This window comes from Lactuca sativa, chromosome 7, assembly GCF_002870075.4.
Source record: "Lactuca sativa cultivar Salinas chromosome 7, Lsat_Salinas_v11, whole genome shotgun sequence".
In the NCBI taxonomy this organism is placed as follows: domain Eukaryota; kingdom Viridiplantae; phylum Streptophyta; class Magnoliopsida; order Asterales; family Asteraceae; genus Lactuca; species Lactuca sativa.
In genome coordinates this window covers 129528312-129554069 of record NC_056629.2, presented here as the reverse complement: position 1 = coordinate 129554069, position 25758 = coordinate 129528312, and the positions used below count along the sequence as shown (strand labels likewise).

The window sequence follows — 25758 nt, the reverse complement described above, 5'->3', positions numbered from 1 at the left end:
AAAAAATTGCCGGTACTTAGGACTTTACTGTCAAGAAAATAAATTTTAGAACTTTCTTGTCAAATCGATGAAAATATTGGGACTTTAATGTATATATTCCTTATTCTAATTTAATAAAAACTTGAAATTGAAGAATCAATAAAAAAAATAACAAATTTAGTAACTTTTTTACGAGTATGTTGGCTATAAAACCAACGGAAAAGATGAGATTCATATAAAAACGACCAACATATATGCTACAAAATTAAGAATTGAATATTCAATCACAAGCAAGAAAACAAAATAAGAACAAATGTGGCTTTTGAATGATTTTCTTGTCGAATTCTTATAGATACAAGAACTCAAGGTAACATGAACTAACTTACTAAACGGAGTTTAAGTACATTATTTATAGGGAATAATCAAGAATACATAATAATTGTCACATTTATATATAACTATCGTTGATGATCATATTCATTGACCTGCTACAAAATAAACATAAAGTCAAAATTGTTTGTTTATACTAAGTCACCGAGTATCAATTATTCAAATCTTATTTGTACCGACATCTTTAACACTTTTTGAATTAATTATTTCTTAAGCTGTTAAGCAATCAATAAATTCATTTTTTGTGATTTTACAAATACAAACCCACAAAAACGTTAGAAACTGTGAAAACTGATCATCGGTTTTATGATCATTATGTCTTTTATTTTTTATTTTTACTATTATACTTGTTTATTATTTAAAAGATATCAAAACGTATCAATCTTTAGTCACTATAATAACAAATCAATATCGATATACTTTTATGGAAAAAAAAATGTGTTACACAACCTAATGTTGTAACATTAGCATTTTTAAATTTATATAATTGTTAGAAGTTAAAAATTATAATCAAACATAATAAAACACATCCGTCACTTCAGATGAAACGGATAGATTTACTGCTGAAAAAGGTGGGTCTTGTTCCAGTTACAAACCACCCACTTATGGCCTCCACCACACATACTGTATTTGTATTTGCATACATCTCAAACGTCTTTTTTCCAAGTCTCTTCCCCCACTTAAATATCTTAAAAGGCACAAACAAAATCCATATGATTGAGGATTGCCTCACTCGTTTTCACTCTCACCGGATTTCCTTCATATTCCGGCCAACTTTCCGGCGATCATCCCGACCTCTTGCATCCCGATCAGAACAAGGTCTTTCTCATCAAACCTCTACCCACTTCTTCTTTAGGTTTTGAAACCGAATCTACAGTTCCTGCGGTATCCAGCGGGATGCTCATGCGGCATATTCTCCGACTATCTTATTTTATTTATTATGGATTTGGTTTGTTGCGTTCCTTATAGATTAAAATGAAAGCTTTTAAAAAATTTTCTTCTGGGTACACAAAAATGTAGAATAATGGGGTTATCCACAAGTTGGATTTATGTTTTCCAGAAATAGGATATAAAGAAAATTACCCTTTTTTAAGTTCATAGGTTTGATTGTTCTTTCTGACAGCTTTTTTGAGTAAGGAACATTGACATCCCGTGTATCACATTTATTATTAGAATCTATGTAAATCATATGAACTAAAAATATTGACTTTTTGTGATTTTCAGAAGTGAATTATGGGCCGTTTTTCCTCCATGTTAGATGGATTATCAAGAACGTTTTCGACTTCCAAGAGAGGGACGAGTTCTACGGAATGTAGTGGCAAAGAAGCTGCAGAAGCCATGGCAAAAGATGCGAAGAAGAATGAGATGATCTTAAGATCCTCCGGCACTGTCAACGTGAAAGGATCGGATAATTTTGCTTCTGTTTGCTCCAGGAAAGGCGAAAAGGGTGTCAATCAAGATTGTTGCATTGTTTGGGAGGTATATAAAGATTATCTTTTTCATCCTATGTTTGTTATAAATAAGGAGTCCTTAATTTTCTTAATTTTGTGACTTTTGTGAGCACAAAAGAGCCCTTGAACATGGTGTGGCCATGAGGTGCTAGACACCCGTTCTAATACCATATAAATATATGGAGTTCTTGATTTTTTTCTCCATAAAAGTCATTGAGGAAAGAAGGGAGACTCCAACAAAGTTCATGTTGATTTTAGTGGTATGGAATTTGGATCACTAAAAGCGATGTTTTATGTGTTCTTTTTTCTTTTCGGAGTGTAGGAATTTGGGTGCCAGGAGGACATGATGTTTTGTGGGGTTTTCGATGGTCATGGTCCATGGGGACATTACGTTGCAAAGAGAGTTTGTGACTCGATGACATCATCGTTGCTTTGTAATTGGCAAGATATGCTAGTCGAAAGTTCAGCTGATGATGATCTTGATTTGGAATCTGATAAAAAACTTGATAGATTTCATCTATGGCAGCATTCTATCACAAAGACTTGTGCCGATGTCGATCATGATCTACAACAATACCGCAAAATTGATTCAGTTTATAGTGGAACAACAGCTTTGGTGGCTGTGAGGCAGGTAATTCAAGATCCTTTCAACATTTAACATGCAAGGGTTTAAGTATTAACAGTCGTTTCAACTGTTATACCTGATTTACATATCACATGATGTTCTTAGTTTCTCCTGGTCTCAACGTCCATAGTGTTGGGCTTCTTCTATTGGGCTTTCATGTGGGCCCAGGTTACCTGATTTACGTCTCATGTGATGTTAGGACAAGAATATGTTGGAATAATAACCTTTTTACAAATACAACTTTTCAGGGTGATCATCTTGTCATAGCGAATGTCGGAGATTCTCGTGCAGTGTTAGCCACGGCTAGTGATGATGGTGGCTTGATACCCATACAACTTACAGTCGATTTCAAACCGAATCTACCTCGTGAGTGGTTGACTCTGGAAATAATTTTATTTTCAATTTGTGTAGGTCTGTTTGAATAAACTTATTTTGTGTGTAGAGGAGGCCGAACGGATAGTTGAGTGCAATGGGCGCGTCTTCTACCTAGAAGACGAGCCTGGTGTGCACCGTGTGTGGCTGCCAAATGAGGACTCCCCTGGTCTGGCTATGTCACGAGCCTTTGGCGATTACTGTATTAAAAATTTCGGGCTTATTTCTGTTCCCGAAGTCATACAACGAAATATAACCAGCCAAGACCAATTTATTGTGCTTGCTTCCGATGGGGTATGTTCAAGAATCCGTAAAACTTAACTAGTTGATATTATACTTTTGTCAGTATCTGTAACACACAGATTGTGACTGAAACTGAGAGTGAGTCTCTGTCCCACCTTTTTGAACTGAGACAAAAATTGCTACTTTTCCCTTTAGCATAGTCCGGTTTGGTTTCGATCCAATGTCAAATGCAGTACAACCTTTTATGTGTTGATAAAAATTATGTGACTTAATTCTGTAGGTGTGGGATGTTGTTTCAAATGAAGAAGCGGTTGAGATTGTGTCATCGACATCAGACAAGGCCAAATCAGCTAAATGTCTAGTGGATCGTGCAGTTCGTGAATGGAAACGCAAAAGAAAAGGGATCGCAATTGATGACATTTCGGCTATTTGTGTTTTTTTTCACAATAATTGTTCCTCATCTTTTGTAGCTACTCCAAAATAAAGATTAACAAAATCTTTAAGGTTATTTACACCTTTTATATTATTACATAAAATCTTTTTACGTTTCTAACATATAATTTCATGTATCTATAAAATGGATTTCTCAAAGAGTCAAATTCAATTTACAACTCCCAGTTTCGACACTGACAATGAACTTTCGCCAAGGATGCCATATAATCATCCAACCTGTAACATTTAACACACAACATTAAAAAAATAAAATATTAGCGACCTTAAATCTAAATGTCTTCTATATACAAAGCACCAGTGAAACAACCTGACCTTTCTCCATAAGGTGATTTACAAGAAGCAACCAAGTGAACTTTGGCCTTGTCAGTTTCATTCTACAATTAACAAAGATGACAAGAGAATGAAAACAAATCAAGAAGCATTTAAAGAATCTTGAAAAAAGATATACAAACCTGAGATTCATAATAAAGGCCAGCGTATAGGGAAGCATAAAAATACTCGCTCTCTCGCCCTTTGGAAAACACATCTACAAGCTGAAAAGAGAAATCAATCACTTTAGGCGAAGTAATCTTTTAAAGATAGCAATATAGCATATACTAAAAGGCATTCACAACATCAAAAGTTAATTATAAAGTTTTATTACATGTACCTTTTCAGGGTCACCACCATCTTTGAACATGTTATAAGCTTCTCTCATTACAGGTCTAGGATCTCTTCCAACCTGTAAAACATACACCAAGGGAAAATATTGTAATGAGAGATTCAAAATTGATAGACTTTCTTTCATGGAAATTATGTATAGACCTCAAGAAATCGTTTTCTTGCTTCAGTAGCTCCATATAGTTGAGCTTCACAAAGAAAACACCAAATTGACTCCTCAGTGTCGTTTGGATTTTGTGCTACATCTATTCGGAATTGCTCTGCCCCTTCTTCAAATCTACCCACATAGGCCAATCATGGTGACATTAGTAAATAAGAAAGATGAAAATGATCAAATTAAATGAGAACTTCTTTTTCTTCTGGAAATACCTATCAAGGTAATACAGTGAGAGCCCTCTTTGCCAAAGATCTATTCACACAATACCAATGATCAATACTTGTAAATAAAATAAGTTTCTTGCTTTCGTTATCATCATTAATTGATTAACAAACAAGATGCAATTTCCAGTTAAACCCCATATTAGGTTTCATCATGGGCATATAAATGAGAGGGAGTGAGGAACTCACATGCCTTTTGACGAGGATCAAGTTGAATTGCATTATCAAACTCTGCTACAGACCCGGCTACATCACCCTTAATTACAAATAAAGATGATATTGAGAAGATAACAAGAAACTAAAAGCAGGAGAAAGATTCGATTTGGGAAATGTGGAGGAACCTGACGAAAGAGAACCATTCCTCTTCGAATTGCGATTAGAGCTTCACGGGATGAACCGGCTCCTCCTGTAATGGCGTCCCAGATTCCCGAAACTGAAGTTGAAGTTTTGGAATTACGGGGGCAATTGGGAGTCGTTGAAAAGGTTATAGTTTGAAACAAATGTGAAGGATGATGGGTTTTTGGAAAAAATGAGAGAGAAGAAGATGAGTGGTAAAAAGGGGTAGGTGTACTGGAAATTGCCGGCGACATGCTCCGAGATATTGCCATCGACTTGGGAGCGAGGGAGAAAGAAGATAAGAGGCGGATGAGGATGAAATACGGTAGTTAGTTTAAGAGAGTGTTTGGGATTGATTTTAAAATAGTTTTTTTGACTTTTTTTTTTTTTTTTTTTAAGTTCAAAAAAATCAAAAGATGTTTAGGAATCAATCCCCAAGTGAAATGGTTTGTGTGGAGGGCTCTGATGGATAGAATTCTTGTTGCGGAGTCACTTAGGGTCGTTTGATAGTTGCTGATTGGGTTAAAGTTAATTGGGTTAGAAATGCTGACTGAGTCCATATCTGACTGAGATTATGTTGTTTGATTATATATCTGAATGGTTGTGCTGAATGAAAAAAAATGACCATATTACCCTTGTGTTGTCTCTTGTGTTGGATAAAAAAATTATAAAAACACAAATTATCATATAAAATCCAAATTAAACATACATCAATTAAAATCCAAATACAAAGTGTAATACAAAATCCAAATACAAATTGTGTAACGTCCAAAATTTCAAAACAATTAAAACTTTTCAAAATCACCCATTTTAATAACGTTGTTACAAAAAGGTTTTCAATACATTATTTAACAGAGTATTTTCCCAGGTTCATATCATAAAACACCAACGCGAGGAACGGTACGATCACGCCTTTGCCTTGCCACAGACTCTTGAGAACCTGAAACATAAAACCACAACTGTAAGCCTGAAAGCTTAGTGAGATACCCCCAAAATACCAACCACATATACGCCCTTCCAGGCCACGACCTTCCGGTCCAAACATATTGCCTTCCGGCCCATAGCATAAAATGCATACATAACATAACAAATCATAGAACGACCCTACATATCGGGTCACACCCCAGATCTAGCAATCATAACACATAATCATATAGCAGTTCACAGACAACAATCGATCAACAGATCACATATCATAGCATTACTCTAAACAAGATACCGGTCTAGCCGGTCACTAGCATAACATTACCCTACGAATCAGTCAACATACTAAATGCATACATACGCCTTTCCAGGCCATGACCTTCCGGTCCACATAGCAATGCCTTCCGGCCCATAACATGTAATGCCTTCCGGCCTGCAACATATAATGCCTTCCGGCCCATATCATAACAAATGACAACTACCCGGATTTCCATCCGATAAAAGGGTCGGCCTTGGTGCCATAAACCCTAGCGATATAGTGAGGATAACTCACCTCGAAACTGCCGACTGAACAGATAGCTCAAGCTGCTCCGATCACTGATACGATCTCCACCTCTGGACAGCCACCAATGCACTGAACTCAAACAATAAACAACAATTACCAAAATACCCCTGGAACCACTAGTCAATCCTTGGTCGAAGACAAGGTCAAAGTCAACCCCTGACTGACCCTACTCGCCGAGTCAACCCTATGACTCGTCGAGTCCCCATACTCAGAACTTCACTCAATCCGCAATCTAACTCGCCGAGTCATCCCAAGACTCGCCGAGTTCAACAACTCTGAGTCCACTCGCCCTCAACTCACCGATTCTTTAAGATCCCCTTTCTACACGTCGAGTATCCCCCTTGACTCGACGAGTTCCTCCTAGAAGAATCGCGGGGCCACCCCGACTCAACTCGCCGAGTCTGAAGAACAACTCGGCGAGTCCTAGTAAATCTTCAAGCTACTCGCCGAGTCTGTTCATCGGACTCGGCGAGTCCATGCCATGCAACCGCTCAAACTGCTTTCTAAGGTCAGATCTGCTCCGACCATTCATAGGTCTGGCCTTCCTAGACTGATTCATCACGTAAGGTCCTCATTTCGGTGCTCATAATACACCCCATGACTCATAATTTACATTTTGACCTAAGGCATAAGGATTCCAATCCAAAACCTCCATTGATTCCCGAAATGCTCAGGCATGGGACATTCTGGACTTCCAAAGGTCCCAATACAGGGTTCCAATCGCTTGGGGGACTAAGGTAACACTCAATCTAGCCACAAAAGGGTTCAATAAACCCTAAATCCATATACACATCAACATAGAAGAATACAACTCGAAATATTACCTGAATAACGTGCTCTCTGTGTCCCCAAATCCTCAGAATGTGGCTTCTCTTGTTGTTCCCTTAACCAAGCCTCCCCTTCCTTGCAAAACAACACTTCCAAAATCAACAATGGTCTTCTACCTTGCTCCAGATGCTCACAATCGAATTAGGGCTTCACTCACAGGACTAGGGTGAACAATGACGGCCATAAGGCCCCTTATATATGTCCCCAAACCTGGACGGTTAGAGTTTCGCTAAACAGCGTGGACTCGCCGAGTCCAGTCGCGAACCCGCGAACAGATCCGCGATCCTACTCGGCGAGTCTGAGCTCCAACTCGCCGAGTCCATTCTTAAAACACCCAAAATCATAATTATAGCAATATCTGGAATCCCGGGTTGTTACAACTCTCCCCCACTAGGACTAGACTTCGCCCTCGAAGTCTCACTCTGAAAATAGCTCCGGATGCTGCTCCCACATCTCACGCTCCGGCTCACAGGTCATTTCCGATCCCCTCCGGTGCTGCCACTGAACTAACACCAGAGGTATCTCCTTATACCTCAGAACCTCGATCTTCCGATCTCTGATGACCACTAGTCTCTCGGCATAATTCAGGCTCGCATCCACCTGAATGTCTTCTAATGGGACCACTGCCGACTCATCGGCTATATACTTTCTCAATTGCGACACATGAAAAATGTCGTGGATTTGTCTCAAATCCGTGGGCAACTCCAAACGGTAGGCCACCCGGCCTACCCCCGCAATCACATGAAAAGGCCCAATATACCGGGGCCCCAACTTGCCCCTCTTCCTGAATCGAATCACTCATTTCCAAGGAGAGACCTTTAGGAGTACGAAGTCGCCGACCTGAAACTCAAGCTCGGACCGGCGTCTGTCTGCATAACTTTCCTGTCGGCTCTGGGCGGTCAATAACCTCTGTCTAATCTGCTGAATCTGCTCTGTCGACTGAAGCACGATCTCTGTACTGCCCATCACTCTCTGTAACCGAGAATTACCCAAGATGCAACTCTGCTCTAAATCTCAACAATCACCCGACCCATAAGGGTTAGGAAACCATGAACCACCGGATCCCCGATCCAAAGCCCACTTTGTCCATTCTGGACCGACTGAGAGACCCATTCTCACTCTCAGAGCAACTCTCACGAGTTCTCCTCTTGCAATCACATACACCTGCTGAACTAGCCCCCAACACCCACAGGTTGGAAGACCCGATACACTGATGATATCCTCGAACATCTCCCAGGATGAACCACTAATATCCACCCTATACCCTGATCAGAATCACACCAAGAATTCAAGATTCTCTCTCCCCCTGCATCCCTTCTGAGCCTCAACAGACATCCCAAACCGAATGAGTTCCTACTTCACTGCCGCGAACACGATGCTCAAAACCATACTCGAAATACTCTAACCATAACTCTACTCTGCAGCTTTCACTTTCGTGAACTTGCACTCCCTTTCGGAGTTACACACCTGTCTCTTTTCCTTTTCCAAGGAACCCTCTTGGCCATAATGCCACTCCAACCGGTTCCACGGTGCTCGCCCCAAGCGACACCACCCTTTTTGCGTAACCGCTATTCACATCCTCTGGCTCTCATTGCAGGGGCTCTCAAGCCCATGCACTCTCTCCACTCCACCAAATCACTACCTCAACTAAACAAAATCACTAACCCGGGGCCAGACCTTCCAATGTAATCACACTGCAACATACAAAATCCGAAATCTCAAACTGATCCAACAATACCATCAGAGTCCCCAGTATGACTGGACCGACTCTCATAACACACACTAGCCACTCGAGGCTATATCTCTGTGGTTCCGTACACCCAAACTCTGTGAACCCTCAGGTTCTAACTCTGGGAACCTTCCGGTTCCAACTCTAGAAACATGCACAACATAAATCCTGTGGGATTAATGCAGTACAACCCATCACGTACATCAAGCATACAAATACTCTGATTGCATAACCCCGGTTACCTACTCAAACTTGATCCCGGCCTGCTCCCAGGCCTCCACAATCAAATGCCCTAGGTCTGTATCCCGCCCCGCATACTCGACACTCGCTCTTGTCAGCCTATACTCTGAGCTGACAGAACACTGCTGAATCCCAACAGCTAAGCACCCTCACATACTCATCGATCTCCCGGAGAATTCTCCAATTCTCCCCCACTTAAAGCACTGGCTAACAGCCACCGATCGCCATTAACGACCTTCCAGAACAACCCCGCACAAAGAGAACACTTACACACTGACTGCTTCCTACAAGCATAAGCAACCCTCAGCAAAACACATCTCCTCCCTGGTCAATCCGCTCAAAAGAATCCGGTCTTTCAATTATCCACTCCACGACTGCAGATGCTACCCGACATTCAACCCAGTGCCGCATCTCCACTATCAACCCTCACGAATGATAACCAACGGAATTCCCAAACAATAACCCATAACCAAACCCGCGAAACAACGAATACCGCATCGAAATCCACACAAGATACCAGCACAAACAATACGCCACCATAAACGCAAGATAATCAAGTCATCAAGGAAGCATCATACCCGCAGCTGCCTCCGGCACTGCTCCGACTCCCTCTGCCGCAAGCTGATAAGCATGACCCTGAGCCCTTGGGGCTCCGCTCCATCCTGTCCTCCTCCTGAACTCCTCAAGGTGGCCGGTGCTAGAGCCTGCACCGGTCCTGCAGATAACCAACGGAATTCCCAAACAATAACCCATAACCAAACCCTCACGAATGATAACCAACGGAATTCCCAAACAATAACCCATAACCAAACCCGCGAAACAACGAATACCGCATCGAAATCCACACAAGATACCAGCACAAACAATACGCCACCATAAACGCAAGATAATCAAGTCATCAAGGAAGCATCATACCCGCAGCTGCCTCCGGCACTGCTCCGACTCCCTCTGCCGCAAGCTGATAAGCATGACCCTGAGCCCTTGGGGCTCCGCTCCATCCTGTCCTCCTCCTGAACTCCTCAAGGTGGCCGGTGCTAGAGCCTGCACCGGTCCTGCAGAAAGCTGTGGTCAGTTGACCCTCAAATGTCCAACCTGCCGACAATGATAACAAATCCTCAAATCCCGAATCGGCACTGACTGCCGACAATCCCACGCATAGTGCCCCTCCTTTCCGCACTTGCGGCATGCACCACCGGACCAACAAACTCCAGTGTGACCCCTCCCACACTTCCCACAAGTGTGGCCGCTCCGATCCCCCACTCTAACATCAACGGTCCTGGACCGTTTCGGCGCCGGTTGCGACTGCATCGGGGCCTGCCTCAGTTCACGCAACTGCAACTCAACCTCTAACTCACGCCGCATGGCGGCCTCCTGCAACTCCAACAAGGTCTCGCACCTTTGCACAGACACAAACTGTCTGATATCCCCCCTTGAGCATACTCAGATATTGGGACATCTGAGCCTGCTCCGAAGCGAACTCAGGGCAAAACATCGCCCTCTCAATAAACATCCTGGTGATCTCAGTCATCGACTCTGAATCCTGCTTCAGCTCAAGGAACTCCCGAGCCAATCTCTCCCTCTCATCCCGCGGAACATAGCGAGTACTAAACATCTCTCTGAACTGATCCCATGAAACCGCAGCCCTCTGCGCATCGGAATATGACCCCGTGATCAATCTCCACCAATCCTTCGCCCCGAGCCCCAATAGGTTCAGAGCACACCTCACCCTCTGATCAGCAGGGCATAAACTCGTGGAGAAACACCCCTCCACGTCTGATAACCATCTCATAGCAACAATCGGGTCCCGAACTCCATCGAATGTGGGAGGCTTCGTATAATAGGAGTCCCGATACTGAAAACTCCGACTAGCTCCTCCCCTTGCCGCTGCTACAGCCGCTGTAGCCACCGCGGCAGCCGTCTCCGCGAGAGCCGCGTAGCGCTCATCAAAATACTCAACCATGGCGGTCTTGATCGACCCAAACAGTTCCGGAAACTCAGCCCGGAACAATGCAGCAACCTCATCATGCAGGATCTTGCGAATCCTCGCATCCAACTCGCTCGTGCTCGTCTGATCGATAACCTCAGACGACACCGATCCACCAGGAACTCGCTCTCCAGCTCCCGACTGATCCGGATCCACTGTCATCATGCCTCGAAATCTCCATACCGAAGACACCATACCAATCTCAAACACTTCCCACAATCCTGGGATCCAACTCTCGCAACCCTACCCTAGAGATCATGGTTTCCCTGATACGCGTATGGGTCCTGTGCTTTCAGTAGTACGGGCCCATACTACCTTCCACACCTACCCATATTTGTATGAAGTACTACCACAATACCCTAGAGAACATGCATAACAACTATCAACCCTCACCACTAAAGGAACACTGAGAATCTCCCATAAGGGACCCTAGGCTACAGGCATCACAAATCAGGCAACATTATCATGAATTCCTGAAGATCCCTAGCCTAACTCTAGCATGCTGTTCTATCAGGCTCAATAAAACAAATATCATGTATGGTATCTTGGGGTTACTTACTGGCTCCGGCTGATCGTACCTCCGTGTCCTCCTTTTACTAAATTTGAAAACCATTTTAATTTCTCTTTTTAAAATCCTCCTCGATTTGAGACTGGAGTCACACGAATGTTTCCCCCAATTCACTCAAACCAAGGCTCTGATACCAACTTGTAACGTCCAAAATTTCAAAACAATTAAAACTTTTCAAAATCACCCATTTTAATAACGTTGTTACAAAAAGGTTTTCAATACATTATTTAACAGAGTATTTTCCCAGGTTCATATCATAAAACACCAACGCGAGGAACGGTACGATCACGCCTTTGCCTTGCCACAGACTCTTGAGAACCTGAAACATAAAACCACAACTGTAAGCCCGAAAGCTTAGTGAGATACCCCCAAAATACCAACCACATATACGCCCTTCCAGGCCACGACCTTCCGGTCCAAACATATTGCCTTCCGGGCCATAACATATTGCCTTCCGGCCCATAGCATAAAATGCATACATAACATAACAAATCATAGAACGACCCTACATATCGGGTCACACCCCAGATCTAGCAATCATAACACATAATCATATAGCAGTTCACAGACAACAATCGATCAACAGATCACATATCATAGCATTACTCTAAACAAGATACCGGTCTAGCCGGTCACTAGCATAACATTACCCTACGAATCAGTCAACATACTAAATGCATACATACGCCTTTCCAGGACATGACCTTCCGGTCCACATAGGAATGCCTTCCGGCCCATAACATGTAATGCCTTCCGGCCTGCAACATATAATGCCTTCCGGCCCATATCATAACAAATGACAACTACCCGGATTTCCATCCGATAAAAGGGTCGGCCTTGGTGCCATAAACCCTAGCGATATAGTGAGGATAACTCACCTCGAAACTGCCGACTGAACAGATAGCTCAAGCTGCTCCGATCACTGATACGATCTCCACCTCTGGACAACCACCAATGCACTGAACTCAAACAATAAACAACAATTACCAAAATACCCCTGGAACCACTGGTCAATCCTTGGTCAAAGACAAGGTCAAAGTCAACCCCTGACTGACCCTACTCGCCGAGTCAACCCTATGACTCGACGAGTCCCCATACTCAGAACTTCACTCAATCCGCGATCTAACTCGCCGAGTCATCCCAAGACTCGCCGAGTTCAACAACTCTGAGTCCACTCGCCCTCAACTCACCGATTCTTTAAGATCCCCTTTCTACACCTCGAGTATCCCCTTGACTCGACGAGTTCCTCCTAGAAGAATCGCGGGGCCACCCCGACTCAACTCGCCGAGTCTGAAGAACAACTCGGCGAGTCCCAGTAAATCTTCAAGCTACTCGCCGAGTCTGTTCATCGGACTCGGCGAGTCCATGCCATGCAACCGCTCAAACTGCTTTCTAAGGTCAGATCTGCTCCGACCATTCATAGGTCTGGTCTTCCTAGACTGATTCATCACGTAAGGTCCTCATTTCGGTGCTCATAATACACCCCATGACTCATAATTTACATTTTGACCTAAGGCATAAGGATTCCAATCCAAAACCTCCATTGATTCCCGAAATGCTCAGGCATGGGACATTCTGGACTTCCAAAGGTCCCAATACAGGGTTCCAATCGCTTGGGGGACTAAGGTAACACTCAATCTAGCCACAAAAGGGTTCAATAAACCCTAAATCCATATAAACATCAACATAGAAGAATGCAACTCGAAATATTACCTGAATAACGTGCTCTCTGTGTCCCCAAATCCTCAGAATGTGGCTTCTCTTGTTGTTCCCTTAACCAAGCCTCCTCTTCCTTGCAAAACAACACTTCCAAAATCAACAATGGTCTTCTACCTTGCTCCAGATGCTCACAATCGAATTAGGGCTTCACTCACAGGACTAGGGTGAACAATGACGGCCATAAGGCCCCTTATATATGTCCCCAAACCTGGACGGTTAGGGTTTCACTAAACAGCGTGGACTCGCCGAGTCCATATCCGGACTCGCTGAGTCCAGTCGCGAACCCGCGACCAGATCCGTGATCCTACTCGGCGAGTCTGAGCTCCAACTCGCCGAGTCCCCTCTTAAAACACCCAAAATCATAATTATAGCAATATCTGGAATCCCGGGCTGTCACAACTTAAAGTGGGTTAGATCTGATCCCACATCGGCTAGGAAGGAGAACTAAGCATTCCTTAAAAGGGGTGTGGATACCTTCCCTATCACAACGCGTTTTAAAGCCGTGAGGGCAGCAGATCCCATAAGAACTCTGCAGTTAAGCGTGCTCGGGCGGGAGTAGTACCAGGATGGGTGACCCCCTGGGAAGTCCTCGTGCCGAGTGGCCCAAAGCGGACAATATTGTGATACGTGCCAGAGGGGGATGTTACAAATGGTATCAGAGCTACGGCACGGGTCGATGTGTTCGACGGGGACGTCGAACCCTATAATGGGGGGTGAAAGTGGGTTAGATCTGATCCCACATCGGCTAGGAAGGAGAACTAAGCATTCCTTAAAAGGGGTGTGGATACCTTCCCTATCACAACGCGTTTTAAAGCCGTGAGGACAGCAGATCCCATAAGAACTCTGCAGTTAAGCGTGCTCGGGCGGGAGTAGTACCAGGATGGGTGACCCCCTGGGAAGTCCTCGTGCCGAGTGGCCCAAAGCGGACAATATTATGATACGTGCCAGAGGGGGATGTTACAAATTGTCATACATAATAATAAAAAAAGTAAACCATTTAACGTGAAGTATTTGAAACTAACTAATTAGCAATCTGGCCACGTAAAATAGTCATATAGTCAACGACTTCTGAACCCCATTCTATGTCTTCTATGTTTTGGCCCTCACTTCCCCCACCACCCACATTAGGAGTAACCATAGTGTTTTGTTCAAAGTTCGTAAATAATTCATCTTCAATATCGTATTTCCTTATAAAATTATGGACCGCAACACAAGCAATGACTATGTCTATTTGCACTGGAAAATGATAAGGAGCCATTTGTTTTAAAATTGGAAATCTTGCCTTCAATACACCATAAGCACGTTTAATGATATTTCTAAGTTGTGCATGAACATGATTGAAACTTTCTTCCTTAGTTAAGGCTCTGTTTCTTCGAAAATCGGCTAACCAATATCTAGTATTGCGGTAGGGATCCATAAATCCACGGGTGTTGGTGTATGCGGCATCACAAAGGTAATATTTATATGTATATGATTGACAAATTTATCATATAAATAATATAGATAATAAAACGTATAGTAAAGTTACAAACGTGGTGGAGGGAATGGAAATCCGGAAGTCGGGTTAAATGCAACTTCTTTCAAAACTTTAGAATCATGTGATATGCCCTCCCATCCAACCCATACAAAGGTGAATATCATATCAAAATTACAAATTCCAATTACATTTTGATAACATTCACCTTTTCCTTTTCCCCTATTAACGAGTTTGTTGATCAATAGGCACAACTGCATGTATAAGTGTTCCATCCAGTGCACCTATTGCTCCAAGAAATATGTGCATTAGCCGTCTATGTCGTTCTGAGGTATTTCTTGTTGGATTAGACGGGGTTGGTATTATAATTTCTCGTGCAAAACACATCATTGCACGTAAGACCTCATGAAAACATTGATGAATCGTTTGGGTGGAGTGACGAAATCTTTATTTAACAGCCCGAAAACGTTCATTATGTCCTATAATATGTAAAAACATAGCCATCTTCTTGATGGGTTTTGGTCATAAGACATCCTATGTGCTCATACAAACCCTAATGCTTGGATCTAGGTTTCTCTATTGTACATGCAAGTTATCCAAGACTATAAACCCTAATTCTAGCATTCAAGTAATCATATTAACATGAGAATGGGTTTAACATATTACCTTGGTTGTTATGTAGCAATAACAATCCAATTCCTCCTTGTATTGACTTTAGAAAGCTTAGAGTCACAAATGTCACTCCTCTAATGGTTCACAAACACCATAAGCAAGAGGATGAAGAGGAGAGAGGATGGAGGCTGCCCAAAACGTGTTCTAACCCTAGAAGAGTGCTTGTACACGTTTTTGGGTCATAAGGGATCCATATATATAGGAGGCTATTAGGGTTATCTAACAAGGAAACCCTAATTGGATGCTTAAGTCCTAAGCAACCCATGGATTCCTTTCCTTAAGGGCTTGGACGATTTCTTATGGGCTTCCCCGTAGAATTCGTCCACTCCTTAATATAAGGCAATCCATGGCCCAATTGTAATTATCTTATAATTACAATTCTAGTCCCTTAAGTTTAATTAATCTCTTTTAATCACAAAACTAATTACCAATTAATTCTTGACTAATATTAATTAAACAATATGATTTCTCCTTTAATATATTATTCTCATAATATATTAATAAATCATATTTAATCATTTCTCTCCATAATTCATCCTATCAAATTGCTTTGGTGAAGGCAACCCAAAAGGACCATGCACCATCGGGTCAAGTACATACCAAAATAGTTATGGACTTAGACACTAATCCAACAGTCTCCCACTTGGATAAGTCTAATAACTATTATGCGTATGACTTCAGATCCTGATCTGCGATCGTAGCTTTCCAACACCGCTGTCAACTCTGATCCTATCAGATACGCGTGTCCTTAGATAAGGGATCATATATTCCTCCATTCTAGATATCGTATGAGATATGATTTCAAATCATTCTCTTTGTACTATATCTCGATTTCCGATTTATGACGACTGACTAATTGAACAAATCAAATTAGCCCTAGCCCGGCCGAGCATTTACGTTTGTCATCACAAAATCATCGAGGGGCCCAAAGATATCGCTTTTATCCTACTTTGGATAAAAGGAACGGATAAACTTTGATACAATGCTTGCTTGCACTCACTCACCGAATCACTCACAACAATATGTTTTATAACACCAAGTTACTAGTGCGTTTACATATTATCAATGTGCAACCGATTTGCAAGATACAACTCACACATCTCGGTTTCAAGAATATAAGATGTTATCGTCTCACCAATCACTCGTGATACAATTCATGGAGTGATCCAAGTGAGCGTGGGTTTAATCCAATGCTCAAATCATATTCATAAGCACTCATGAACGTTGCAACAAACATTTGCTTATGTCTACTGCTATTTAGACAATCCACACACCAATTCACGACAGTCTTCTTTCATATCTACTTCCAACATATGAACGACTGTGGCCCGTTCGAATAATTCGATTATTCTTAATAAACTCAATTATTCTAGAAGTCAAAACATGCAAAGTGAAACACAAGAATAATACTAATCCCATATGGCCTCAAACCTTTGAGTATAAATAAAACACCTTTTATTTATCACCATATCGATTACTCATTATTTGTCGTTTTGGGTAATCAACTTCTTACTTGAATTATTACACTTGTCCCATGCTCCTAGCATGCACACAATGTTTACCTATGGTTCTTACTTTGAGAAATAGACCAAATTGAGCACATTCCCAATCATTCTCACTTCACAACTCCAAATCCTTTTTTCCATAAGTGAAAGAATATCAAATTCTTGCTACTTATAGAATATGTTAGATTCTAAGATTTTATGCAATGATCCTTTCGTAATATCACTGCACCAAAGTCACAAAGACTATTGCCAATGAGATTACAAAGTCCTCTATCGGAGATTGTTACAATACAATTCCTTAGATATGATGTCTCTCACTCAAAGTACATTCCTTTGAACATCCTTTTCCATAAAAGTTTCTAATCTAGTCATAGATTTTCAATATTCAATTCCCAATATGGACACATTTCCATATTTTCCATATGACAACTCATTCTTAATAGAATCTTATCTATTCATAATAATGTCGATATGGTCCATCCAATACCATGCTTCCAACTACTCACAAGCAACCAATCCTCGTCGAACTTTGGATTGTCCTTTGATAGTTGTTTAATTATTTTAGTCAAAACCGATTCTAGTCCCTTTTCCCTCTAAATGCGCTAGACATTTGGAAAATTTTAGAATGGTCAAATATTATAGCGTATGCAATCGATCCTCTACCCGAAGCGTATGAAGCGTATGGGACACAATGCATAATGTCTTACATAAGGATTTGATACTTTATCAATCTTTCGCCATAATATTTCATTTGCTATGTTCTCAAAATTCGAATTGTGAAGAGGAATGCCGTAATCATAATCGAAATTTTAAGAACACACTATGTACCTTTGACTAAATTTATTAACATTCTCAACCTAAGCCTTTAGATTTGAAATGAAGCATAATATTCTCTCCCTTAATTATAGCAAAACAATTTTACAACCCTTACGACTTTGCAAGGTATAACTCTTGTTTTCTATAATTAATATTGCCAACTTGCAATACGTGCCTTAATAATCATACAATCATAACTTTTCTGCTCCCACTATCATGATGATTATTATAAACATAACACTTATGCTCCCGCTATCTTCGACATGTATTCATAAACATCTTAACTTTTCAGAAAAACAATACTTATTGAATTTCTTAAGTCCATGTTTCTAATACTTAATGCTTTGATAACCTTTTATCAAGGCTTTTTGAACTTATACACCTTTGCCTTAGATAGTTCATATGTGTGTCTAAACAATTAAGACTAATTGCCAAACCTCACAATTCAAATCATGGAAAGGGATACCGTAACCATAATTGAATTCGAGAATGCAATTTTACAATCACTATCTTCTTAAAATCTTTCTTAGTGAAAGCATTTCCTCACAATCATTTTCATGAAGGAGGAAATCTTATGACACTCAGATTTAAACGGTGTATTTGTTCCTATCCATGTGAATTTGTCAAAACCAAAGTTTACTACAAATTCAAACTCATATGGATCGAACTTTCTTGATCTTGATTTCTTGCCTTATGGTAGCACAGCTGCCCACCATGTCTTCCAAGTAGTTAAGCAGCTCACTCTTTCCTATCAATGTACCTTTCATTGATTAAGGTGCCTTGTCTTTTATGCGTTCAAAATGAGAACTCACAGAACTCACATGCATAATTAATTCAATTGGATCAGCACAGAAACAAAATAATGTCAACACGATAGGTTGTAAACCTCAACTCGTGTGCTAGTGATGATTGATAAGGTTTATTTGATTTGTTCTTGAAACCTTTCAAGACCATTAAGACTCCCACTTAGTCCTTGACATATAGGATTCTCTTGTCAAAATATTTCTTGACAAACAAATATTCAAGAGTTAGTGTAGCTTTTATCAAAACTCTTCATAAATTGGTCCTAGTTGGTCTTTGTCTTATCCAAGACATCACAACTTTCCACATTTGATGAATGTTACAAACCTTCTTAATACTTTTCACTCAATGTCACAATCTTAACTTTAAGACTTGTTTTGGAACGAAGTATGATTGACTTCTTGATTTAACCATTTCTTCAATCCTTGATTCCTCTTCTTAAACATACAATTGTACTAAGACTCACTTAGAGGATCAATTGAGACATGGTTCTTATCATTAAGACCTATCATAAAGCATAAAAGGTACTCTCCCTTTCTTCTTAGAATGGAGAAACTTTTATCTTTCTGCCTACTTGATTCTTCTTATTCGTTCTGCTATTGATTTAAACTTTTTCAATCAAATTCATAATTACACTTAATCTTGTAAGTATAATCATAGTTACTAAACCTTTAGTAAATCATGACGAATATCATTGTTACTCTTATGGTGGACTTGATTAACACGCAACTTTGTGTGCTCGATCTCCTAGTCCTTCACTTGACACTTTGTCAATGAATTAGTCTAATTTCCAAATATGAAATTTCTCATTCATCGTGCAACCAAGTTGCATGATTCCAAGTTTCTGTCCAACTGAAACTTGGGCGATGAGAAACTCTCCCTATTTGGTAAACTCTCGACTTTCCATAAATAGCATAATAAGAACCAAATCCATTATTGCTAATAACAGAAACATTCAAACATCAATTTTTCATATACGCCATTGCAAGGATAAATAAATAATATAAAATCAAAATTTATTTTATTGCGGAAAAAATTTGTCCTTACAATGCAATTCATTGAAAAACTATGCTAATACATCTTTCTTAGCAATCTAATTCTAACTCTAAGTAGTAGCTCAAGAATCTAATCTTCGAGAAATGCGATCGAAATCCATTCCTTCACGGTTAGATTCTGCTCACTTCTTCCCTTAGATTCTGCTCACTTCTTCCCTTAAGCTTCCTTTCTTTTCTTCGATCCTACAAAACATCAATTGTGATCTTATCACATTATGTATTAAGAATCTAGAATAGAAGCTTAAAAGAGTTAGTTAATGGATTTTACCTATATTAGATCCATACGTTTCGACTCTCCCATCTCTTAGATCTCTTAGGTAAATGGGACAGTTTCGTCTCTAATGCCCTTTCTCTTGGCAATAAAAGCAAATTGACTCTTTTGGAACATGACATGGAACTACTTCAGACATTGCCTTTCTCTTATGATGAAACTTTTCGATCATAGCATGTCTTTCGTTGCCATTGTCTATATCCATAGAGGTCTTGAAGGCAGATTCACCAATCAACTTTGCTTTTCCATTGCGCCAAACCATTGCTGATTCAGCAGCAATAAGCATATATGTGAGATCTATAAGGGTCACGTCGTGGTTTATCATATAGTACTCTCTTACAAACTCACTATATGAGTTAGGAAGTGACTGAAGAACCCAATCAACAGCCATTTCCTCACAGACAACGGATCCCAACATTCTTAACCTATCAATGTGTGACTTTCATCCCTAGGACGTGTGCACACACCGACTTTCCTTCTTTATGTTTACTTGCCAAAAGGGCTTGAGTGATCTTGAACTTTTCAAGCCTTTGAACTTGTGGGTTATGGAGAATAATTGGAGGAGGTGGAGGAAGTGAAGCATGATTTCTTGTTCCTCGATCGAATCGTGGAATATCATCTTCATGTGGAAAGCTTGTTCCACGGGATTTGGGAAGACCATAGTTGTCGAACTTTGACATCTACAAAACGGGAGAAAACAAATTCAAGTTAGTTGATTAATTAAGTCCTTAGTAAATCACTGAAATGAGATACTAAGGCTAGGACCCAATACAATATTCTACAACTCGGGAGAGGGATGCCGTAACCCAAATTGCAGAACATTTGAAGGTAAGTGAATGAGGATTCACTAATTTCCACCATGAAAACGAAAAAGAAATTTAAGTTTTAAATATATGAAAACTCCTAGATCCTATGAGATTCATTGAACATTTCAACGGCATGTTTAAATCTCGATATGCCCCTCTTGTTTGTGACTGGGATGCCGAGGATCACAAAGCGGGAGTGAATAACCATGCAAACTACATGGTGCCCCCACATGTTACATTCACCTATTCGATGTGCCGGTAAACCACACACGCTCCACCGAATTATGACAAACATTGAGTCACCCTTTGCTACCTTTGCTTAGAACCATTTAGTGTGCCGGTAAACCACACACGCTCAACTAACGTCTTCGCAAGGGCACAAAGTGTAATTTCATGGAATTGCATCAATTCACTTTTGCCTAAGTAACTAAGATTGGGAATTTTATGAAAACATTTAGTTACTTTAATAATTCATTATACTTATAATGGAAGGTTTCGTCCTATCTTACCCATTCGGCTAACGACCCTCCACTAGTCAAGAGTGCGGTGGGTAAAAGTGGATACCCATTCAATCGTCATTTTATAGGCAATTTCCTTAAACACCCCTTATAGACCAGCTTCGTGAATGAGGCCTACTAACGGTAAGACTGACTTTTACTCATACATATATATATAATGTTAGACTTTTAATGTTATATATAGTATAGGGTGTATTTTACACTTTTTAAAATACTCTGTGGTCTAATTTAACAATTATATCTTTAATTCAATTAAATTGTAAACCTAAACTTTATGGATTTATTAAACCTCTTTTAATTATACACCTTAATTAATTAATAAAACCATAAGGGTGTGATTTGAACTTTTTCAAAACAATACTAGGGTTTTAGATTTTAACATTCCTAATTAAACTTTTAATCAACTTTTAAATTCCAAAACTTAAGGGCAAGTTTTGAAACATTTCAAAACATTAGGGTTTAGAATTTAAATATTCATCAAAATTAAACAATTAATCAAAATTTAAATTCCAAAACTTGAGGACAAGTTTTGAAACCTTTTTCAAAACATTAGGGTTTTAACTATTTAAATTTCAAAACAACAAAACTTTTGGGTTCAAATTTAAACTATAAAACCTAAAGGGGAAAATATGAAACTTTTCATAACAATAAGTATCAAATAACAAATAATCTAAATTAACATTTAATCACATAATTATCCATATTTGATTTATTTAATGATTTCTTGCAAAACAATTTACCAATTTAATCAAAATAATTAATCAATTATCACATAAGGAAACAATTATCTTATTAATTGATAAATATCTTCAATTAGATCAAGAATATAGTCAAATATATCATAAAATCGGATTAATATTGATCTAATATGATAAGGTAACTATCCGTAAGCAAAAACAGCAAGAAATCGCGAAATATGCTCCATCTGACGAGTTGACTCGCCGAGTTAAGCAAGGACTCGTCGAGTCTGCATGGACTCAGCGAGTCCAGCCTCCAGAAACCAAAAATCGAATTTTTCAAACATATCAAGCATCAATACAATAGAAACCAGTCTAGGCTCTGATACCACTGATAGGTTTTGGTCATAAGACATCCTATGTGCTCATACAAACCCTAATGCTTGGATCTAGGTTTCTCTATTGTACATGCAAGTTATCCAAGACTATAAACCCTAATTCTAGCATTCAAGTAATCATATTAACATGAGAATGGGTTTAAGATATTACCTTGGTTGTTATGTAGCAATAACAATCCAATTCCTCCTTGTATTGACTTTAGAAAGCTTAGAGTCACAGATGTCACTCCTCTAATGGTTCACAAACACCATAAGCAAGAGGATGAAGAGGAGAGAGGATGGAGGCTGCCCAAAACGTGTTCTAACCCTAGAAGAGTGTTTGTACACGTTTTTGGGTCATAAGGGATCCATATATATAGGAGGCTATTAGGGTTATCTAACAAGGAAACCCTAATTGGATGCTTAAGCCCTAAGCAACCCATGGATTCCTTTCCTTAAGGGCTTGGCCGATTTCTTATGGGCTTCCCCATAGAATTCGTCCACTCCTTAATATAAGGCAATCCATGGCCCAATTGCAATTATCTTATAATTACAATTCCAGTCCCTTATGTTTAATTAATCTCTTTTAATCACAAAACTAATTACCAATTAATTCTTGACTAATATTAATTAAACAATATGATTTCTCCTTTAATATATTATTCTCATAATATATTAATAAATCATATTTAATCCTTTCTCTCCATAATTCATCCTATCAAGTTGCTTTGGTGAAGGCAACCCAAAAGGACCATGCACCATCGGGTCAAGTACATACCAAAATAGTTATGGACTTAGACACTAATCCAACACTTCTCTTCAACGGTTATCGTCCTACTACATTGCAACCAATTTCTTTAGGTAAAGTGATTGCATAATAGTAAAAATGCATCTTGTAAAAGACGTATCATATCGTAAATATAGGACATCCGTGTATTAGATCTTGCGTATATACATACCCCTTTGCTACCTATTCGCTAGCTCTTATTCTTTTAATTATTCTTTGCCTTTGTCGGACCAACATCAACCAATACCACGAGAATATAAGGAAATATAAAAAGTCACCTTCTTTATCCATGTGTCATGTTAGATGTCAAATACAAAATTACATTTAAATCAATAACATAACAATCCATAACATAACAAACCGTAAGATGTAAATACTAAAAGCATAACATTCCATAAGATATAAATTCATATAACATAACTGCACCTAAGAAAACAATCCATAACATAACTAAACCATAGAATAGTAATGTCAAACTATGAACCATAACATACTAAAGTCAAACAATGAACCATAACCACTTGAAGTCAAACAATGAACCATAACATACTAAAGTCAACCAACTACTCCAAACTTTCTTCCAGCATTTGTTACCCATGACTCACAAGCTGACAAGTTAAGGTGCAACCAAATTTTCCTATTACTAGCACTTTTAGCAAATAACATAAGAAAAGTGGTGTATTTCGGATCATGCTCTCCCCACTCCAAGCTTGTTAACTTTGCCATACAAGCATCCATCTCCTTGTCAAGATTATTTGCTTCCGTGAATGCTTGTGCAGCCTTGATAATTTCTTTTCCAACTTCTTTCAACTCATCATCAAGTGTGGTTTCTTTAGGACCATTTCGTTTGCCCCCCTTGTTTTTTGTCCGCCTAGATGATTCCTCACTAGTAGGTTGAGGTACTGTTAAGCTTGGGGTATCTGCATGAGGTGATGGCTCATCCATCTCTGTATCCTCAAAATCATGTGTACTGAAGGTTTCACTGGCATGAGGTAGCATCGAAGATGGCCCCCAACTGTGAACACCGGTCGAGGTCGCCCCATCAAATAGTTGGGTACAAAGTTCAGGGCAAGGGAGGGGTGCATTTCTCAGCTTATCTACATACTTGTTCAATTGTTTGACAATTTAATAAATATTATTAAAGTAGTAAAAAAATAATCTAATTTAAAAAATATGTATATATGTACCTTCGCTTTCGCTTCCCATTCTTCATTAGTCATGTTAAAAGAATTTGTTACGGGATTATAAATATTTCCTGTTTTGTTTTTAAGTTTTAACCACACTGCATACTTTGCTTTTAAGTAGTCGTATCGGTTTTTCATTTGTTTTTTCTCGACAATAAAATTATGATCTATCTTCAATTTCTCCGCGACCACAGCCCATGAACTTGCTTTTAGGCCACTACCCTCCCGACCATTGGTTGTTAATTCTTGTGTACATGCTTCCAAAAAAGTTTTGTCCACCAATTCCGACTTCCAACTAACCCTAATTCTTTTATCTGTCATATCTATTGTAAAAAAGAAAAAAAATAGCTAATTATCCACATAACACACATTTACAAATAAATCAAGCATAAATGTGATAAGCTAATCATCGACATAACGCACATTTACAAATAGCTAACATTATGTGCTTGATGTCAATAAGATAAAACATATATTTTTTTTGTTTAAACTAAAGATAAAACAACTTGAAGACAAGATTTGGGAGATTCAACTTTGATCTTACTACGACTATATGGTATCATTGAATAAATGTAATATAAAAATTCATGTGTTTTAGTGTACTAACATATCAAATACAAAATGTAGCATTGATAAAATTCATTGTTTAACTACACACATATACCTATGTAGCATTGGTATACATTAGACATACACATAAACATATCATATACACACAATATACATAATTCATTCGATTACACTAACAACCATATAAATTTGTTCAAAACAATACACGATTAGAATTGTTGAAAAATGCATTGTGTACACTATTCTCCAAGAATGAAATCAGTAATTTGACAAAGACATGAAGGGTTTTATGATTTCAGATTAAAAAAAAGCAAAAAAAAAAATGCAGAAATCTTACCTGCTCATCGTCGATGAAGAGGAGTAGTTGCCCCCCTGTGTGCGTCGTCCCGGAGAAGATGGGGCAGGAGGCGATCAACAAGTGTTTGCGATGGAGGGGAGCAACTTTTGTGTAGGGTAATGGCGAAGGACGTGAGCAAGGGCAAAGGGCAACAAAACGTGTAGCTTTAATTTCCAGTCAGGAGGGTTTTTTTTGCTTACCGGGTAAGTGGAATTGGCTGACCGAATCAACTATATTTTGTAATTACCAAACATCCGACTGCTGACCGAGTCAGCAGTCAGCACTGACCGGACCTTGTAAGTTTAAATCAAACAGCCTCTTAGTCTCAGGGGTATATTCAAAAGTTAAAGATATCATTCAAACACTTTTTAAAAACAATTTTTAACTTTTACCTCTTAAAAGAACTTTTATAAAAAGAACTTTTGAGTTTAAAAAGTATTTCCAAACACCCCTTAAAACTCGAT

The 25758-nt window shown here is 39.5% G+C and overlaps 3 protein-coding genes across 4 annotated transcripts; 1 reads left to right on the top strand and 2 right to left on the bottom strand.

Moving 5' to 3' along the window:
• Positions 1–1029: 1029 nt before the first annotated feature.
• LOC111887417 (probable protein phosphatase 2C 34) lies at positions 1030–3620 on the top strand. The gene is made up of 6 exons (XM_023883583.3): positions 1030–1188; positions 1594–1848; positions 2143–2451; positions 2694–2811; positions 2888–3111; positions 3341–3620. Exons 2-6 carry the CDS (start codon positions 1603–1605, stop codon positions 3542–3544), a joined length of 1101 nt encoding a protein of 366 aa, XP_023739351.1. The 5' UTR covers positions 1030–1188; positions 1594–1602; the 3' UTR covers positions 3545–3620.
• Positions 3548–5235, bottom strand: LOC111887418 (uncharacterized). 2 transcript variants are annotated; one of them, XM_023883584.3, is made up of 8 exons: positions 4893–5235; positions 4741–4807; positions 4543–4582; positions 4318–4450; positions 4163–4234; positions 3966–4046; positions 3821–3887; positions 3548–3729 (listed from the first exon to the last, which is right to left on the bottom strand). In XM_023883584.3, the coding sequence occupies exons 1-8, from the start codon at positions 5157–5159 to the stop codon at positions 3647–3649; spliced, it is 810 nt and encodes a 269-aa protein (XP_023739352.1). In that variant the 5' UTR covers positions 5160–5235; the 3' UTR covers positions 3548–3646. The 2 variants fall into 2 exon arrangements, with proteins under 2 accessions (XP_023739352.1, XP_023739353.1); XM_023883585.3 differs by having other exon boundaries at positions 3826–3887.
• Positions 5236–23758: 18523 nt separating this feature from the next.
• LOC111887419 (L10-interacting MYB domain-containing protein-like) lies at positions 23759–24829 on the bottom strand. Its single transcript, XM_023883587.1, has 3 exons — positions 24811–24829; positions 24391–24710; positions 23759–24307 (listed from the first exon to the last, which is right to left on the bottom strand). Exons 1-3 carry the CDS (start codon positions 24827–24829, stop codon positions 23759–23761), a joined length of 888 nt encoding a protein of 295 aa, XP_023739355.1.
• Positions 24830–25758: the final 929 nt, after the last annotated feature.

Excerpts from the sequence above, each read along its gene's own strand:
- LOC111887417 (XM_023883583.3), top strand. The coding sequence starts at position 1,603 with ATGGGCCGTTTTTCCTCCATGTTAGATGGATTATCAAGAACGTTTTCG. Across the intron at positions 2,812-2,887 it reads TTTCAAACCGAATCTACCTC|AGGAGGCCGAACGGATAGTT; the intron begins GTGAGTGGTTGA and ends TTTTGTGTGTAG. Across the intron at positions 3,112-3,340 it reads TTGTGCTTGCTTCCGATGGG|GTGTGGGATGTTGTTTCAAA; the intron begins GTATGTTCAAGA and ends TTAATTCTGTAG.
- LOC111887418 (XM_023883584.3), bottom strand. The coding sequence starts at position 5,159 with ATGGCAATATCTCGGAGCATGTCGCCGGCAATTTCCAGTACACCTACC. Across the intron at positions 3,888-3,965 it reads GCCTTTATTATGAATCTCAG|AATGAAACTGACAAGGCCAA; the intron begins GTTTGTATATCT and ends TGTTAATTGTAG. Across the intron at positions 3,730-3,820 it reads ACCTTATGGAGAAAGGTCAG|GTTGGATGATTATATGGCAT; the intron begins GTTGTTTCACTG and ends TAAATGTTACAG.
- LOC111887419 (XM_023883587.1), bottom strand. Across the intron at positions 24,308-24,390 it reads AATGGGAAGCGAAAGCGAAG|TATGTAGATAAGCTGAGAAA; the intron begins GTACATATATAC and ends CAATTGAACAAG.